The sequence below is a fragment of the Lissotriton helveticus genome, chromosome 10 (assembly GCF_964261635.1).
Source record: "Lissotriton helveticus chromosome 10, aLisHel1.1, whole genome shotgun sequence".
In the NCBI taxonomy this organism is placed as follows: domain Eukaryota; kingdom Metazoa; phylum Chordata; class Amphibia; order Caudata; family Salamandridae; genus Lissotriton; species Lissotriton helveticus.
Window position 1 is genome coordinate 69227869 of NC_136071.1, and position 17806 is coordinate 69245674.

The window sequence follows — 17806 nt, forward strand, 5'->3', positions numbered from 1 at the left end:
TTGATGTGATGGAGCTTGCCGCAGTATCTACAAGAGTTAACCATATAGAACCTACTTACAGAGGCAGGGGCTCAGCCTCCACCATCGATTTCATTTTTATCTCCTCTTCATTAGAAAAATGTGTGTCAAAAGCTGAGGTTTTTCCTACTGTCCATGGGGATCATTACCCCATCAACCAACTTTAAATCTTGCCCCAGGCCGATCTATGGTAAAGAGTGTGGTGCAAGGGATTTGTCCCCCTCCTTAGATTGGTCTGGCGTGGTATAGATAATAAAGTCTTTTTTGGTAAGATGGTAAGAACATATCAAGAGTTAATTAATACCTGTCTGTCTTTTAAGTAACATAATCTTGCGGTACTCACTGCTTTTACGCAGCTATGTGTGGGAGTTACAACCTTGTTATCCAGGCCCATCAAGGAAACACACTCCGGCCCTAGTTGGTTTAACACTGATTGTTCTGTAGCTAACAGAGCTCTTTGAGGGCACTCGTCAAAAAACCAAGAGATAGAATTCTCATTAAAACACTTAGACAACGCTCGAAAGAAGCTATCTCGATTAGAAAGGAGGAAATAGTCAGGGAACGCCGGGACAATCATGCTCGCACAGTTACGTTAAAAAATGGGAAGGATTTCTGGTTGGCCGTTAAAGATATGAGGTCTTTAGGACATCCTCTGTCTTCAATTAGTTGTAATTTTGCCAGCGAGAAGTGGGAAGCGCTTATCTCTAAGATTTAGTCAGCACCAGCCTCAACTATAGCCCCAAATGAGTATGCAGTTACCACTAGGATCTCGATTAATTTGTCAGAAGTAGAGGAGGCTGGGCTGCAAAGCCCTAGGTCCTGACGGTTTGCCCATTGACCTTATTAAAAATCAACCAGATTTTTGGGCGCCCTTATTGTTGAACGTTTTTAATAATTAAACAGTTTCCACTACACCTAACACCTGGTCCACCGGTATTATTGTGCTGAATTTTAAAAAGGGTGACCGTTCCAACCCAAGCTGTTATAGGCCGGTCTCCCTGATCGATAACACGCTGATATTCTTGGGGAGGGTCCTGTACAATAAGATTAGGGCATGGGCCGAGGAAGACCAGATCTTACATCCCTGTCAGTTGGGGTTCAGAAGTAATATTGGCACTGTTGAGAAGTGCCTCAACCTCAACTTGATTATTGGTAAATACACCATAACCCAAAAATCACCTATATACTTAGCTTTCATGGATCTCACCTCAGCCTTCGACTTTGTCGACAAGTCATGGCTTTGGACTATCCTTTAAAACTACGGCCTGGACGTGTATATTTTTTGGCTTATTTACATTAAGACCTGCAAGCTCGGGTGCGTATCGGTGTGGGTGGTGAGGTATCGAAAGATACTGAGGTCGGTAGAGGGGTCAGACAGGGCTGTGCCCTGGCCCCTCTTCTTTTTATCCTTCATATTAATGATCTGACCAAGTATTTGGTAACACTCACCCATGATGTCCGTAGCATTAATTGCAAAAAACACAGTTGATGGACAGAATGTAGAACAATGTCATACATTCACCCCAGTACAAGGATCTGGGCCTAAATCCATCATTTTTTTGCACTCCACACCACCCTGGGTTAGACACTGGCTATATGCAAATCAGCTCTGACCCTGTGCCTCATGGGAACAGTCCACCTGGACCAGCTTCAGTACGGTCGCTCCACCACGCTCCTCCTGTGCTTCAGCTGTGACGCTCCCTGGTATCGTTGTAGCGCGCTGAACACTGAACTGCTGCTGCCTTTGTATTTTGGCGCCTCACACGCGTAGCGCCTCTGTTGATTATCTGCCTCTTTCAGCGCTATTGGGATCACTATTGGCTTGTCTGCGCATGTGATGTCTGGATTGCTGCTCACTCGATAGCTTGTAGTGGTGTTTAATTTTATCAGCGCTTTGGTTCAGATTGTGCTTACTGCTCACTCGCTGTATTTCTGTATTTACTACCCCTGTCTGCCTTTCCCTCGGACCCTCCATTTTGTTGTTGTTGTTCTCCCCAGGCCCGCCCCTCAGCCACACTACCGCCTCCCTGCTGCCCCTCCCACCCACGTTCAACGAGCCTTCCTCTCTCCCAGCCTAACTGTGACCACCTGGACCAGCTTCAGTACGGTCGCTCCACCACGCTCCTCCTGTGCTTCAGCTGTGATGCTCCCTGGTATCGTTGTAGCGCGCTGAACACTGAACTGCTGCTGCCTTTGTATTTTGGCGCCTCACACGCGTAGCGCCTCTGTTGATTATCTGCCTCTTTCAGCGCTATTGGGATCACTATTGGCTTGTCTGCGCATGTGATGTCTGGATTGCTGCTCACTCGATAGCTTGTAGTGGTGTTTAATTTTATCAGCGCTTTGGTTCAGATTGTGCTTACTGCTCACTCGCTGTATTTCTGTATTTACTACCCCTGTCTGCCTTTCCCTCGGACCCTCCATTTTGTTGTTGTTGTTCTCCCCAGGCCCGCCCCTCAGCCACACTACCGCCTCCCTGCTGCCCCTCCCACCCACGTTCATCGAGCCTTCCTCTCTCCCAGCCTAACTGTGACCACCTGGCCCAGCTTCAGTACGGTCGCTCCACCACGCTCCTCCTGTGCTTCAGCTGTGACGCTCCCTGGTATCGTTGTAGCGCGCTGAACACTGAACTGCTGCTGCCTTTGTATTTTGGCGCCTCACACGCGTAGCGCCTCTGTTGATTATCTGCCTCTTTCAGCGCTATTGGGATCACTATTGGCTTGTCTGCGCATGTGATGTCTGGATTGCTGCTCACTCGATAGCTTGTAGTGGTGTTTAATTTTATCAGCGCTTTGGTTCAGATTGTGCTTACTGCTCACTCGCTGTATTTCTGTATTTACTACCCCTGTCTGCCTTTCCCTCGGACCCTCCATTTTGTTGTTGTTGTTCTCCCCAGGCCCGCCCCTCAGCCACACTACCGCCTCCCTGCTGCCCCTCCCACCCTCCGCCCCCTCCACTGTCCATTTATGTCTGATGATCCCACGCGCAGCGTCCACGCGCTACGGCCGCGCCGAAGGTGCGCCAAAGGTAAGCCCGTCTACGCCTGGACCGCGCCCAGCGCCAGACCCCCTGGTCCCCGCCGCTCCCAACCCCCTAGAGTCACATATGATGCCGCTACTCTTCTCGCCCTCAACCCCGGACGCACCCCACCATGCTGCGAAGCTTCCCCAGGACGCACCCACGGCCCATTCGCCTGCCTCTCCTGCAAGTTCAACTGCTTCAGGACCCTCACAAAACCCACTTCCTCCGCACACAGCTCCTAACTCAACAGCCTGAAATGCATCCTACTGAACACCCGCTCAGTCCACAGACATGCAACAGAACTCTGGGACCTAATCGACACCGCGTCACCTGACGTCGCCTTCATTACTGGAACATGGATGAATGCATCTTCTGCCCCCGACATCGCCATAGCCATACCGGACACTTACAAGATCATTCGGAAAGACCGCACCAATAAAAAAACTGGAGGAGGCATCGCCATCGTCCATAGACACACCATCAAAATCACAACCAGCTCTGACGACGATCTTGCAACCGCCGAACATCTCCACTTTCAGATCCACACCGACCCCAGGACCACCCTTAGAGGCACCCTCATTTACAGGCCTCCAGGCACCCGATCTCAATTCAGCGACGACATCACAGACTTCGTAAGCCCGCACGCCCTCGCCTCCGAGAACTACATTCTTCTAGGAGACCTCAACTACCACCTTGAAAACATGCTCGACAACAACACCACCACCCTTCTGGACAACCTGTCCAATCTCGAACTCAAACAACTTGTTGACACTCCCACTCACACAGCCGGACACACGCTCGACCCTATCTTCACCTCCAGCAAGCACATCTCCTTCGATCGCACTACAGCTCTCCACTGGACGGATCACAGCTGTGTTCACTTCAGCTACAAAACCACCCTATCCCACAACCGTCCACAACCCATTCCCCGGAGAAAATGGAATAAAATCACCACCGACCAACTCCTCACATCACTCAACCAAAACCCTCCCACCCTAGCAACGGACCCAGACCAAGCGGCCACCAACTTCAGGAAATGGATTACCCACAGTGCGGACGAACTAGCACCCCTGAAAAAACACCAGATGACATCATCCAGCAAAAAGGCTCCCTGGTTCAATGATGACCTTAAAAAATCCAAAAAGACATGCCGCACCCTGGAGAAAAATTGGAGAAAAGAACCAACCCCAGACAACATGACCTCCCTCAAGACAGCCACCCGCAAACACCACCAACTGATTCGATCCACCAAGAAATCAGCATTCAAGGACCGTCTCGACAACAATTCTCATAACAGCAAGGAACTCTTCAATATCGTCAAGGAATTCACCAGCCCTTCCGCAGCTTCCAACGATATCACTAACTCCCAAGACCTCTGCGATGCGCTATCCTCCTTCTTCTACAACAAAATTGCCGACATCCACAACAGCTTCAAGAATACTCCCAGTGACCAACCCGCCCCACCCCCTTCAGATCCCATCCCCCCAACTAACAACCTCAGCTCCTGGAACCCAATCACCATTGAAGACACCATTCGCCTCATGAACTCAATACACTCTGGCTCGCCTTCTGACCCCTGTCCCCACTACATCTTCAACAAAGCTGACTCCATCATCGCTCCCCAACTCCGCGATGTCATCAACTGCTCTTTCAACTCTGCCACCTTTCCAGAAACCTGGAAACACGCCGAACTCAGCGCCCTGCTGAAAAAACCCACAGCAGACCCCTCAGAACTGAAAAACTACCGACCCATATCCCTCCTCCCTTTCCCGGCCAAAGTAATCGAGAAAGCCGTCAACAGCCAACTCGCCGCCTTCCTTGAATCCAACAACTCCCTGGATCCCTCACAGAACGGCTTTCGAGCCAAACACAGCACCGAAACAGCCCTCATTGCGGCGACCGACGACATCCGTGCACTCCTAGACAACGGAGAAACAGTGGCCCTCATTCTACTCGACCTCTCCGCCGCCTTCGACACTGTCTGTCACAGCACCCTCATACAACGCCTCAACAACATCGGCATACAAGGAAAAGCCCTGGACTGGATCATCTCTTTCCTAGCTGGAAGAACCCAGAGAGTCCGACTCCCCCCATTCTACTCAGAGCCCACCGAAGTCATCTGCGGCGTTCCTCAAGGTTCCTCACTCAGTCCCACCCTCTTCAACGTCTACATGAGTCCTCTCGCCTCCATCGCACGTCAACACAACCTCAACATCATCTCCTACGCCGACGACACCCAGCTAATCCTTTCACTCACCAAAGACCCCAACACCGCCAAATCCAACCTTCACGAAGGCATGAAGGAAGTTGCCGAATGGATGAAACAGAGTCGCCTAAAACTCAACTCAGACAAAACGGAGGTGCTCATCCTAGGATCCTCCCCCTCAGCTTGGGACGACTCATGGTGGCCTTCCGCCTTGGGATCAGCACCCACACCCACAGATCATGCACGTAACCTTGGCTTCATTCTAGACTCCTCTCTCTCAATGTCCAGACAAGTCAACGCCGTATCATCCTCCTGCTTCAACGTCCTTCGCATTCTCAAAAAGATCTTCCGCTGGATCCCCCTCGAGACAAGAAAGACTGTCACCCATGCACTGATCACAAGTCGACTAGACTATGGCAACACACTCTACGCCGGAACTACAAAAAAATTGCAGAAAAAGCTCCAGCGTATCCAAAACGCGTCAGCGAGACTCATTTTGACATCCCGCGCCAAGAGCACATCACCGGACACCTAAAAAACCTCCACTGGCTTCCCGTCAACAAAAGAATTACTTTCCGCCTTCTTACCCACGCACACAAGGCCCTTTATAATCTGGGACCCGAATGCCTCAACACCCGGCTGTCCTTCTACATTCCCACCCGCCAACTAAGATCATCCAATCAAGCCCTCGCCGCAGTCCCGCGCATCCGAAAAACCACCATGGGTGGCAGATCTTTCTCCTTCCTGGCTGCCAAAACCTGGAACTGACTCCCCACCCACCTTCGCCTTACTCAGAACCACATCTCCTTCAGAAAAGAACTGAAAACCTGGCTATTCGACAAATAGTGAACCCCCCCTCTAGCGCCTTGAGACCCTCTGGGTGAGTAGTGCGCTATATAAATGCCCGAACTTGAACTTGAACTTGTCCAGTCCGAACTACCAAGCCATGTCTTTCCCAGACCGGAATCAAGCATCCAAGGACCGGTTTCTGGCTATCAGCCTTCATCAGCCTGGATAGCTTGACTCCAGTGGTGTGGAGAGCCTGGGACTCACGTCTGAGCATACCCAGCCCACTCGGGGTGAAAATTGCAAAAAACACAGTTGATGGACAGAATGTAGAACAATGTCATACATTCACCCCAGTACAAGGATCTGGGCCTAAATCCATCGTTTTTTTGCACTCCACACCACCCTGGGTTAGACACTGACTATATGCAAATCAGCTCTGACCCTGTGCCTCATGGGAACAGTCCAGCCCGAACTACCAAGCCATGTCTTTCCCAGACCGGAATCAAGCATCCAAGGACCGGTTTCTGGCTATCAGCCTTCATCAGCCTGGATAGCTTGACTCCAGTGGTGTGGAGAGGCTGGGACTCACGTCTGAGCATACCCAGCCCACTCGGGGTGAAAATTGCAAAAAACACAGTTGATGGACAGAATGTAGAACAATGTCATACATTCACCCCAGTACAAGGATCTGGGCCTAAATCCATCGTTTTTTTGCACTCCACACCACCCTGGGTTAGACACTGGCTATATGCAAATCAGCTCTGACCCTGTGCCTCATGGGAACAGTCCAGTCCGAACTACCAAGCCATGTCTTTCCCAGACCGGAATCAAGCATCCAAGGACCGGTTTCTGGCTATCAGCCTTCATCAGCCTGGATAGCTTGACTCCAGTGGTGTGGAGAGCCTGGGACTCACGTCTTAGCATACCCAGCCCACTCGGGGTGAAAATTGCAAAAAACACAGTTGATGGACAGAATGTAGAACAATGTCATACATTCACCCCAGTACAAGGATCTGGGCCTAAATCCATAGTTTTTTTGCACTCCACACCACCCTGGGTTAGACACTGGCTATATGCAAATCAGCTCTGACCCTTCATCAGCCTGGATAGCTTGTCCATCAACTAGTCTGGAACTCTGCACCAATTTTAGAAAATCCTTTCTAATAGCATGTGGCTCTAAGAAGTATTTTTTACACGGTAATTGTTTAGACTGTTCACAAAGCAATCGCACTTTCTCCTATTTAGGGTTGGTATTTGCTTCTAATGGACTGTGGGCTGATCATGTGGCATACAGTAGGAGAACGTTTTCTAATTCCACTAATATAATACTTGGTTTGCCCCAACCTAGGACCTCGGAGGTTGTATCTGCCATTGTTAAGATCTTTACACTCCAATGTGTTCCAACTGCCACCTATGATGCAGAAGTGTGGGGCTTCACCAATTGTGGTAGCATCCAGGGGGAGGAGAACAGATTTTGCCGTAAAATCCCGTGTGCTCCTATCTCCTCTTCACAGTAAGCCTGTCACAGTGAACTTAATTTGCCATACATTGAAAATTATATCAAGGCTCGTCCCGCAATATTCTGGCTCACAGTCTGGAAGAATCTTGTGGCACAACTCACCTGGGAGATTATATCAGACTGCTTAACACCTTGCGCGCTAGCGGTTTTCCCGCTGTGCACTGACTTTTGCGGAAGTCCGCGTTGCATGACAAGCTCAGCTCGTCATGAGTGTACGAGAGGCGTAACTCATGACGAGCTGAGTTCGTCATGAGCGTCTAAGGGGTTAAAATGTGATAGGGGCATGGAAATACCTTGGCTAGCCACTGTTCGCAAAAGCCCAACTAGCGTGAATCATGAATATTTATTTTTAAATCCTTCAGATTTTGGTATTATAAGTAAGAAAACCCTTCAGAAGGCTGTATATGCACTATACAGAAAAGCTAGATACGACAAAGAGATTCAGAAAACCTCTGTTGCTAGATATATGCCTATTGAGAACATTTCCCACGTCCCACCTAGCTATCTTCTAAAACCCATTGGTTGTTGGGAAAGTAGTTTGTTTTTTCGGCTGAGGATTGACACAATGGCATTTTTGCTTTGCTTTCCAGTGGGGTACAATTCTAACCTTGATTATTTGCCATTCCCCTGTAATAGCCAATATAGACAATCTATGCTGTATTTTTTATTCCTCTGTAGCTACCATTTAAAATACACCAAAAGATTTTTGATACCATACTTTAAGGCTATACCTATGATTGATTATAAGGCTGCTTATGGGAAGGTTATTGCCTTGGAAGCTGAAGAGCTAACCTTTCGGGTCGGATCCTTTTTGAAAGCTGCAGTGCGCACTCGTAACTCAATGTGCAAGCCTTGAAGTCTGTTTACTTTTACTTTTTTATTGTATTTTAACTTTGATAAACAAACTTCTTGATTAATTTTCGTCTTGCATCTGTACTTTTTTAATGTGTATTGGAGGACCTGTTCTAATTGGAAACTTTTTTAAAAGATGTTTATCTATTTATTTGTCTTCCCTCTGTTATTGAATCATTCCTATTGCAATATGTCCTTATTTGACTCTACTTTTAAGGATATCCTCTTGTATCCAAATAAAGATTTTGAATCTTAATCTTACTTGTTTAAGGTACACTAGACTTTACTGCTTCCTAGATTATTCCTCTGTTTGGCTTCTAGTGCCTTCCCTAACCAGAGCTTGCCTCTCTGCTTATTTGAGTGTTTCTTCAGAACTTTGTGGGTTCACTAATACCTTTAATACCTTTAATAATTACTGAAAAGTCTTTGAGAACAAACTAATATTTGTCAATTCATCTTGGTAAGGCTATAAACATGTAGACAATATATACTATGGAACTTTAATAAGTATAATTCCTCACTGTATAGTACTGTTGATTGGTTATCTCGCTAGAATTTAAATAAATAAGTGTGTGTTACTCTTAACATAAATTTAATTTGCACAGCAATTTATGGAGAAATAATACATATCATGGCTGGTGCATTTTGTATTGCATATGGATTTTAACATGAGGTTAGATTGTAAATAGTTTTTTTTAGGTTTCTTTTTGTGTATATTGTAGCCCTGAAGAAGTCCCAAATGGGACGGAACATGCTGGCTATCAAATGTGTGCTGTGATTTTAAAAATGTATAGTGAATAACAGAACGAAGAATAAAAATAACTTATTTTTCCAATAAAGACGCCTATTAATGTGTTTCATTTGGGAGATGCCATCTTCTTCTTACGTGGGACGGATTTTGGACACTGATATCCATTTATAAAGTATTTACATGTTTAGTTGAGTGCAGAGCCATTTGTGTTTAAATTTGTCTTGGGTAAAGTACTGTCTCCATCATTGGGGGCGTAGAGCGTCACGTGTCTGGCTCGTTCCACCATGTTTGAATTTACCTTCATAGCCATGATACAGTAATGACTGAGGATTTTGGTGCCTTGACCCTTATTTCTGTGTTTTTGTGCAATGTGTTTCAAAGTATTTTCTATATTTTTTGTAATCTGCTGAATACGATCATTTAAATTACTACAAAAGTCCTCTCCTTTATCATCATCATGGAAAGCTGAGGGAAATTCTGAATTCATGTTAAATATTCTAATGTAAAAATAAATATGAAATAGTTCAATAATTTATAATGTGAAATATTTATAAGAATTTAGAAATGTGGAGGAAATAAATCCAATAAGAAACAAAAAATATGTGAAAGACTCCTTAAATTAGTATTGAAAGGGTTAAATGCTATTTGTTACAAGGGTAAGTCAACAGAGATAACGGTGCCCTCTATGATGAGGCTGCGTCCAAAATATTTACATTGACCCACATTGGTGAGGTAGAAGCAGGGAGAGACTGGGTACAGGCCGTGCTCTGAAGAGAAGTCAACTGCAACATCAGTGGGCCCCCATTAGAAGGGCCCGCGTCGTCAAGAAGGGAACCGGTTGACAAGAGAACCTCTGCCTACTAGGAGTTGGGAAAATGTAAACTGAAGCCATGCCCAGGATTGAAGTTGCATACAGTAGCTGTCGGCCTCTGAGAAAGAGAGAGAGAGCCCCAACATTATCAGAGGACTTGGGCTGAAAAAGCCTGTTAAGAACTGTGTCAGTGAATGATTAATGGTAACCTGTAAGGAAAAACCTATTGTCACACAACACAACTGTGTTGCAATAACTTTGAGTAACAATATATTATATTCATAACCAAAAGTTCACTTGTTGTGAAATTCAGTAGAAAAACAATACATTACATTTATTAAATTTACAATATTTAAATATAAGGACATAATTACTTATCTTGATTGTGAGCAGCCAGAAAAGAGGGCTGATTGCAGTCAGGATAAGTGTTATAGAGGTTCCTTAGCTCTGACGGGTTTTAATAATGTACTACTGTTATTCTTCTTAGTAGCGGCTGCTACCGGATGGGGTTGGTGTGGCGGTGGCCCGCCCCTAAGGGCGTAATAAAAAAAGGGGGGAGGAATGTAATAAAAATAGAAAAAAGAAAAGTACATACCATTAACATCTGGCCACCACCTTTCCTCTTTCCTCAGTCCTTGACCTCTTCATCTTCCTGTCCCAGCCAGCGGCAGGAGGAAGCAACCGGGCAGACCGGCTCCCCTGAGCCAATCTAAACACTGAAATGCAGCGTTGGGATTGGTGTGAGCACTGTGGATCAGCACTCAGACTGGAACAGGGACCCTGTGCATGTTCCTGATCAGGCTATGTAATGCAGCCTGGTAGGAACATGCAAAGTGCACAATAACGGTTTGGTCGACCCAGGAGGACAGGCCAAACAGTTTATGCGCACTTAGAGAGTGCACAGCACTCCTCCCTGGTCTGGCCAGCACCACCCCACCACTGACGGCAATTGGGAAAATAAAATGATAATAACGAAACGTTATTATCATTTTATTTTTCCTTTTGAGCAGTGGGGTGACACTCCTCTGCCTCTGTGGAGGAGCCACCACTGATTCTCCTATTGGCTTCTATTCCTTAAGCCTTATGAGAAATACAGTTTTCCCTTGCTTCTTGACTGCTGCTACTAAAATAAAGCAAATTAGGTATAATATGAGCCTCCAGTCTTGCCATAAAATTACAATGTCATGCCGGCATTAGCATTTGAGTACTAGCGTCCGCTTTTTCAATTTTTTTCTCTCTGGGTGCTTCTAGGTTCCCTGTTGACAGCACAAAGGCAAGAGCTGAGCACCAGCTACTTCTCCTATCTCTTGATGACTTTATGGTCATATTTGAGCCTGTACATTGCTCCACTGCTTTTTGACTAGGATTGCACAACAGAAATGGCACATATATATACACATACATGTTCATTGCCCCTTAACTGAGATCTTTGTCTTTTGTCTTTTTCTTAATTTTCTAGCTTTTCCTGTTGGATCTAGATTCACAGTGTGCTCAGCACTGTTCTGCCATGCTCTCGGTCTACTCCAATGCTTTGCCTGCATGAAGTTCTTCCTAAGTCTCTTACTAAAAATATATTTCCATCTTGCTAAAGGAGTTTTTTAATACTTTTTGGTCTGCTTGCAACACTCCCCGTTTCCAAGTTTCTAATCAAAGAAGGTTGTCAGGATAGTCATCCTTTCCTCGGAAGAGCTCGAGAGGAGAAAGAAGGTTACCCAGCATTCAACTATTCCACTTGTATAATTTAAAACACACTGTTTTGTGACCAATCCGAGATTTTAAAAAACCTAAATCCATAAAACTACAAAACTAACACTTTTTAAAACGTTGAAAGTGTTTGCACAGTGATTTTAATCTGAGTACAAGTTTCCTTTAGTTTGTGAGTTCATGCTGAACAGCTGATGCAACTCTTGTTGCAGTGAGGATGCACTGGCCTCTCTAGACTCTTCATCTGTGCATCACAGAATGACGTCATCAACTGGCATAAATTGGAGTGGAGTATGATTGGAGATGCTTGTGTTCGAAGATGTATTCTTTGTTTCTCCCCATAAATGTCCTCCTTGCAGAGATAGTCATAAAAAACATAAACAAACCTTTCACCCTCATTACAAATTCTACTTCCATACTACAGACACCGAAGAACACTCTTTTGTCTCTGGGACACCTGCGGAATTCGTCTGCACAGGTAGAAGTACATGGGGTACCCATTGTCCCAAATGCACCTACCATCTCCTGGCAGTGTACACTAATCACAAACTCTGAACTGCCCAGGATGTATCTGGATGTACTTTTGGTATTCTCTGTTACAGCATTATGTGACCATTCAGCTATGCCCCAAATGGCACAGGATACTATTTCCTCACCAACATAATGCCCTTCAGGTCACATGGATCACTACCAGGTTGTATTGTGGGATGCATATTTCGAAAAAACCCAGATCTACCCAGGCTTTTGTGTAGTGTAAATGACACACTTCCAACAATATTGGGCACAGCCAAACCTTTAACCACTTACTAACCTAAGGTGGCACATTTTAGAGATGCCACTCACCAGACAAACATCTTCAAGAGCAACACAGAGTACCAATTTAGGTTCAGCAGTCCTTACCAAGACCTGAATTGCAGAAGGCCTGCTGTGCGTGGTTCGGCAGACAGTTGCAGAGTTCTGAGCTTGAATAAGCTGAAATTGACATCAAAGCCATTAGAAGCCACAACCGGATCTTGACATCCATGGTGATAATGCGGTGTGCCAGAACCTTCTTGATGTCTGTTGACCTGGGACAGTAAAAGAAAACACTGACGTTATATGAAAAGTTGGATCCAGCTGTTTGGGTCTTTCTCCTGCACTTCTATCTCTTTTTTGCCTACAAATCTATACATTCAAATACAATGACAGCCAAAATAAGCACAGAAGTAATCAAACGGCCTCTTGCCATACAGAGATGAAAGATGAATGAATGAGTGAGTTTTATGCATGATCGATTACTTAAAATCCTTACATGAAGGCAACAAACACAGCATTTCCCGAGTACAAGTATAAACTTTTAAAACAGTATTAAAAGGCAGTACTTCTTAAAAGAAATGACATTCCAAATGACATTAAAATTCTTAAAAGGAATAGCATTGTGATCAAGCAGCATTTGTATTACCTTTTCTTGACATGCAACCAAATTATTTTTTATGAAATAATGTGTTTAGATAAATTAAATAACACTAAGGGCCTCATTACGATGTCGGGCGGAAAGCCTCCGCCCGACAGTCGGAATTTCCTAGACCAACCGATTTGGTCAGTTTACAATCTGCCTGACCGATTATGATGTTCGGGGTGGGAAAGTAAACCACACGGTTATTCTGAATCGGTTCCGACTGGCTCTCAGAGTATTCGTGTCAGTCAGAACTGCATCGTGCACCTCTACAAACAGCGTTTTTGACCAACCGATTATGACGTCGATTTCCAACACCCTTTCTGAGTCGGCCTATCTGACACAAAAAGGCTGTCAGAAAGTGACTTTGGGGGCGCCTAGCAGGGCCCTCTTCATCCTGTGGCCTCCGTTTGGGGGCCGAAGGGTTACATTTGGGACCTTCCTGTAAAACCCTGCAGTGTGTGGCAGACACAATGGAGTGCCCATGACAGGGTGCAGGGTTTTACACACACACCCCATTTCCCCAAGGAGCCGATGTTGTCGGGCAGAAAACGGGCTCCCGTAGGGAACAATGGGACTCCAACCGAACAGTGTTCGGTTGCATCGTAATCAGTCAGGTGGAACCGCCGACTATTAGTCGATCGGTTCCCGAATCCGAGACGGAGTCGGGTGGAAACTTTCCGCCCGACATCGTAATGAGGCTCTGAGATTTGAGGCAGAAAAAAAGGGTGTTCGTGGTGTGACATGACTAACCGCAGGAGCAAAACTGTATTTGCATATGTCCATTAAGACATGCAGGGGCATAACTTTTTCATAAATGGTCCAGTGCAGGAGAAGTGGCGGTGGGGTCAATAGAGCAGGATGGGTCTCTACACCCCAGAAGAAGAAGAGAGAAAGTGCATGAGTCACATTGAGACTGGGTCAATGTCAACCAGGTGTGACATTTTGGAGTGCTGATTGGATAACTTCAGTACATTTCCCTAGCCTTGCTGAGGTCATAGGAGTGTTATTGGAGAAACATTGGTCCAAAGCTTTTCTACATACTCTTATTCCACTGGTCCATAATAAGAGGACTAACAGGCAGTGACAGTCACTGGTGAATTCGGGGTAATAGCACAAAAAGGGGAGCCACGATTCTCTGCTGTAGTTACAACGTCTGCAGGATATTACCTCATCCTGCCTTGCCCAGGAGGAGTGAAGTCCATGATTGGTAGGGCAAGAAGTCTCATGTATTGATATTCATGTGTGTTTCGCTGTGAGGGCTTGATGAAAGTTGGACTGAGCTTTCCCTGGCATGTGGGAGGCATCCAGTGCCTCGGAATTGGGGAAGCTTTCGATGTCCAGTTCAAAGGAGATTTACTTGACCTTCATGTTCACTGCCCTTTTCCAGGCTGAGAAAGGTATGCCCTGGTGGTGCAGATTGGTGGCCTCGCTTTTCACGGTATCGATTGCCTCTGCTAAATATGCTTGCCATGGGGAGTACTCTGCCTCAAAGATTATTTTGAGTTGTGCTTTGAGTGTATTCTGGGGGGCCCATAGGGTCCTGATGTAGTAATTTAATAACTCCCCTTGACACCAGAGGTCCATTCTCCTGATGCCCAGCTCCGGTCTCAGCTCACTCTTCTGGCTTGCAGGGGTACACAAAATATGTTTTTGTGTGTTGAACTGTGACTGTTTTACGTTGCAGTTTCAGTGATTCCGGAAAGGCTAAATGGCCGCAATTTAGAGCTGGAACCAGCTATGCTCTCAGGACTTTTAGCATTAGTTCAGCTGTTGGGCTTTGCAGGTGACTATTACGGCATTACAGGCAGTGAATGACTCCCATGCCCATTGTTTTAAGATGCTTTAGATGGGCCATAGGTTTGGACCCTTCAGTGAACCGGACCCCTAGATAGTTATAGTTTGCAGCCGTTGTTATTTGTAGATCTCCAAGCTGCCAGTGTTCTCGTTTTTTTATGAAGGGATTTTCCAAAGATGATGATTTTGGTCTTTCCATGGTTCACCAGAAGTTTATTGGCCTTGTTCTTGCGTCAAGGGCTTTCTACAGACCTATTTTTGTGTTATCCATTATCGGGATATTGTCTGCATACTGCTGAATTGGGAAGAGCACCCTTCCCAGTATTGGTGCAACTAGACTTGTGCCTTCTGTTGCTTTGCCCAGGTCTGCAGTGTGAAGATTAGAATGGGGGGGGAAGGCAACACACAGCTCTGTTTAAGTCCATTGTTGGGAGGAACCTTTACAGTTGCTGTTACAGTTGAAGCAGCTTGGGTGCTTGCATATATCCTCTGCTTGTTTTTCATTTGAGGAGGAGTAGTCGTAAGGCCTAAACTTGCTGTGACAAGGTCCTTGTTCATCTTTGAGGGTGGAGATGTCTTAGAGGCTGGTATTTTACTGTGAGGTCTTTCGTGCTGTTAGTGCCTGACCTGATTATGAATATTGGATACAGCTGAATTAGGTCATTTTCTGCTGGTGGATGCCGATTTTTTGTGGTTATCAGAGACAACACTCTTTTGGCCTTTGGGGCCCTTTTTGCGCTGGAGAGTGGCACACCTGGCTGTGATGGGCTGGGTAGAGCATCCTTGTTGTCCCCTCCATTTGGCTGAGTGCTAGTACTGGGTCTACAGTCAGTGCTACTAGGTGGGAGGTTTTGTGGGGGAGGGTGAGCTCAGGGTACCAAGATGTGACTGAGGACTGTTTATTACATTTATTATTGGAATTAAATGTGACTCTTCTAGGTCTTCAGCTGCTGCATATTGGCTGCAGTCTTCCCAAGGCCTGCCAGCCACAGGGAGGCCATCTTTGCTTCTAACTGTGTCAACAAGTTCTGTCCAGACCACTGGGAGAGTCGCCAGTCTGTCAATGATGGCTGTAAATAAAAATGAACACAGCCTATCTTCTAGACAGCCTTGGATTTTGCTTCCGATGAGATCCCGTCTGCGAGCCACTGTGCAATCGAATGTAGGAGGTCTATCTGTAATTCCATTTTGGTGGACCTCCATATCAGTGGTCTGGCCATGGAGTTATGTGTAGCATTGATGTAAATGAGTTGCAGGCCAGCCGTCCAATTGATGTCTTGGGTATCATAAAATTATTGTCTCGATGTGTCCGGAGTTCTTAACAGCTTTGGCGTGAGTTCCAGCATTTTTTCTATCTTGGACTCCAGATTGTGGATACACCACTTCCTGTCTGCCACTCTCTCAGGCAGGTTAGCGTGCTAGCTGCTGTGACGCTAGTGGTGTTATATCTAGGGGTTGGCCCGTGCTCCTAGTGACGAGAGCGGCGATTCAGGCTGCTCCTAGCTCACAGAGCGTGAGCCTCCTCCGTGCTTGGGGTCATTTTTGTATCGCGTTTGTGTGATTTTAGACACTTATGTGAAATTTTAATTGTGTTAATGATTCTTACCTGCTGCCACTTTTGCTCTTGACCCCGTTCCGCCGCGGCAGTGTGCACTCCCAGGCAGGTTAGCGTGCTAGCTGTTGTGACGCTAGTGGTTATATCTAGGGGTTGGCCCGTGCTCCTAGTGACAAGAGCGGCGATTCAGGCTGCTCCTAGCTCACAGAGCGTGAGCCTCCTCCGTGCTTGGGGTCATTTATGTATCGCGTTTGTGTGATTTTAGACACTTATGTGAAATTTTAATTGTGTTAATGATTCTTACCTGCTGCCACTTTTGCTCTTGACCCCGTTACGCCGCGGCTGTGTGCCGATAGAGCGGAGGGTCTGTTTCAGAGCAACACGCCCTATACCACTTCCTGTCTGCCACACTCTCAGGCAGGTTAGCGTGCTAGCTACCTCCCCCTTCGGGGTATATTGATGGGGCCATGGCGGAAGCGCAGCGGACGAGCGCAGCGGGCGCGCCGACTTCGCGCCGAATTTGCGCCAAAGTTAAGCCCGTCTGCGCCCATCCGTGGCCGTTAGCGCCCAGCGGCCACGCACCATGCCCAATTGACCACCTACTCTAGTGCGGACCTCCTCGCCCTTCAACACCCTGGACCCCTGCACTCTCGTGCAACAGGTGCTGCTCTTAATTGTGGTATTTTCATCCCTTCTGGCCTCTCACCTGCTACTTTTACCTCAAGTACTCGGGCACATCATGGTGTCTCCCCGACTATTTTACCTGTTGCTGGGCCCCCCAGGCCACAATCTCTGGTGGTAGTATATCTGAACACCTGCTCGTGGTGAAACACCAGCTGGAGATATTCCAACTGTTGGATGGCGATAAAATTGATATCCTTCTTCTTTCCGAAACCTGGCTGACGGAAGACTCTGCCCCGGATATCCTTGCGGCTATCCCTTCTGGTCACTATATTTTACAATCTAATAGGGCCGGTGGGAGAGCCGGCGGGGGGGTCGCAGCCATCATTCGTTCCCAGCATAAGTTCACTACCCTAGAAACTTCCACCCTGGCCAAAACCAACTGCCTTACCTTTAAATTTTCCTCTCCGAGGTTTTCTTTTCTCTGCATCCTGGTTTACCGACCCCCTGACTGTATGCCCCTTTTCTCGCAACAGTTTGGTGACTTGGTGTCGAGGCTAGCCGTTAACTTTGCTAAATTCCTTATTGTGGGCGATTTTAATTTCTGGCCCTCTGACCCCCAGGAGAGTAGTTCCTCTGAAGATTTCACCAACCTTTTAATGGGCCTGAATTGCAGCCAGCACATTACTGTAGCCACTCATTGCAAAGGTCACATTTTAGATCAAGT

General features: G+C 46.5%; 1 protein-coding gene across 4 annotated transcripts in view; it reads right to left on the bottom strand.

The window, feature by feature from the left end:
* Nucleotides 1-17806, bottom strand: part of LOC144785896 (metalloproteinase inhibitor 1-like) — a 260665-nt gene that overhangs the window by 214989 nt on the left and 27870 nt on the right. For all 4 annotated transcript variants that reach the window (XM_078664768.1, XM_078664769.1, XM_078664767.1 and 1 more), the window contains one exon: nt 12572-12738. In XM_078664768.1, coding sequence (XP_078520894.1) covers nt 12572-12695 — 124 coding nt within the window. In that variant the 5' untranslated portion in view covers nt 12696-12738. The remainder of the gene's footprint in view (nt 1-12571; nt 12739-17806) is intronic.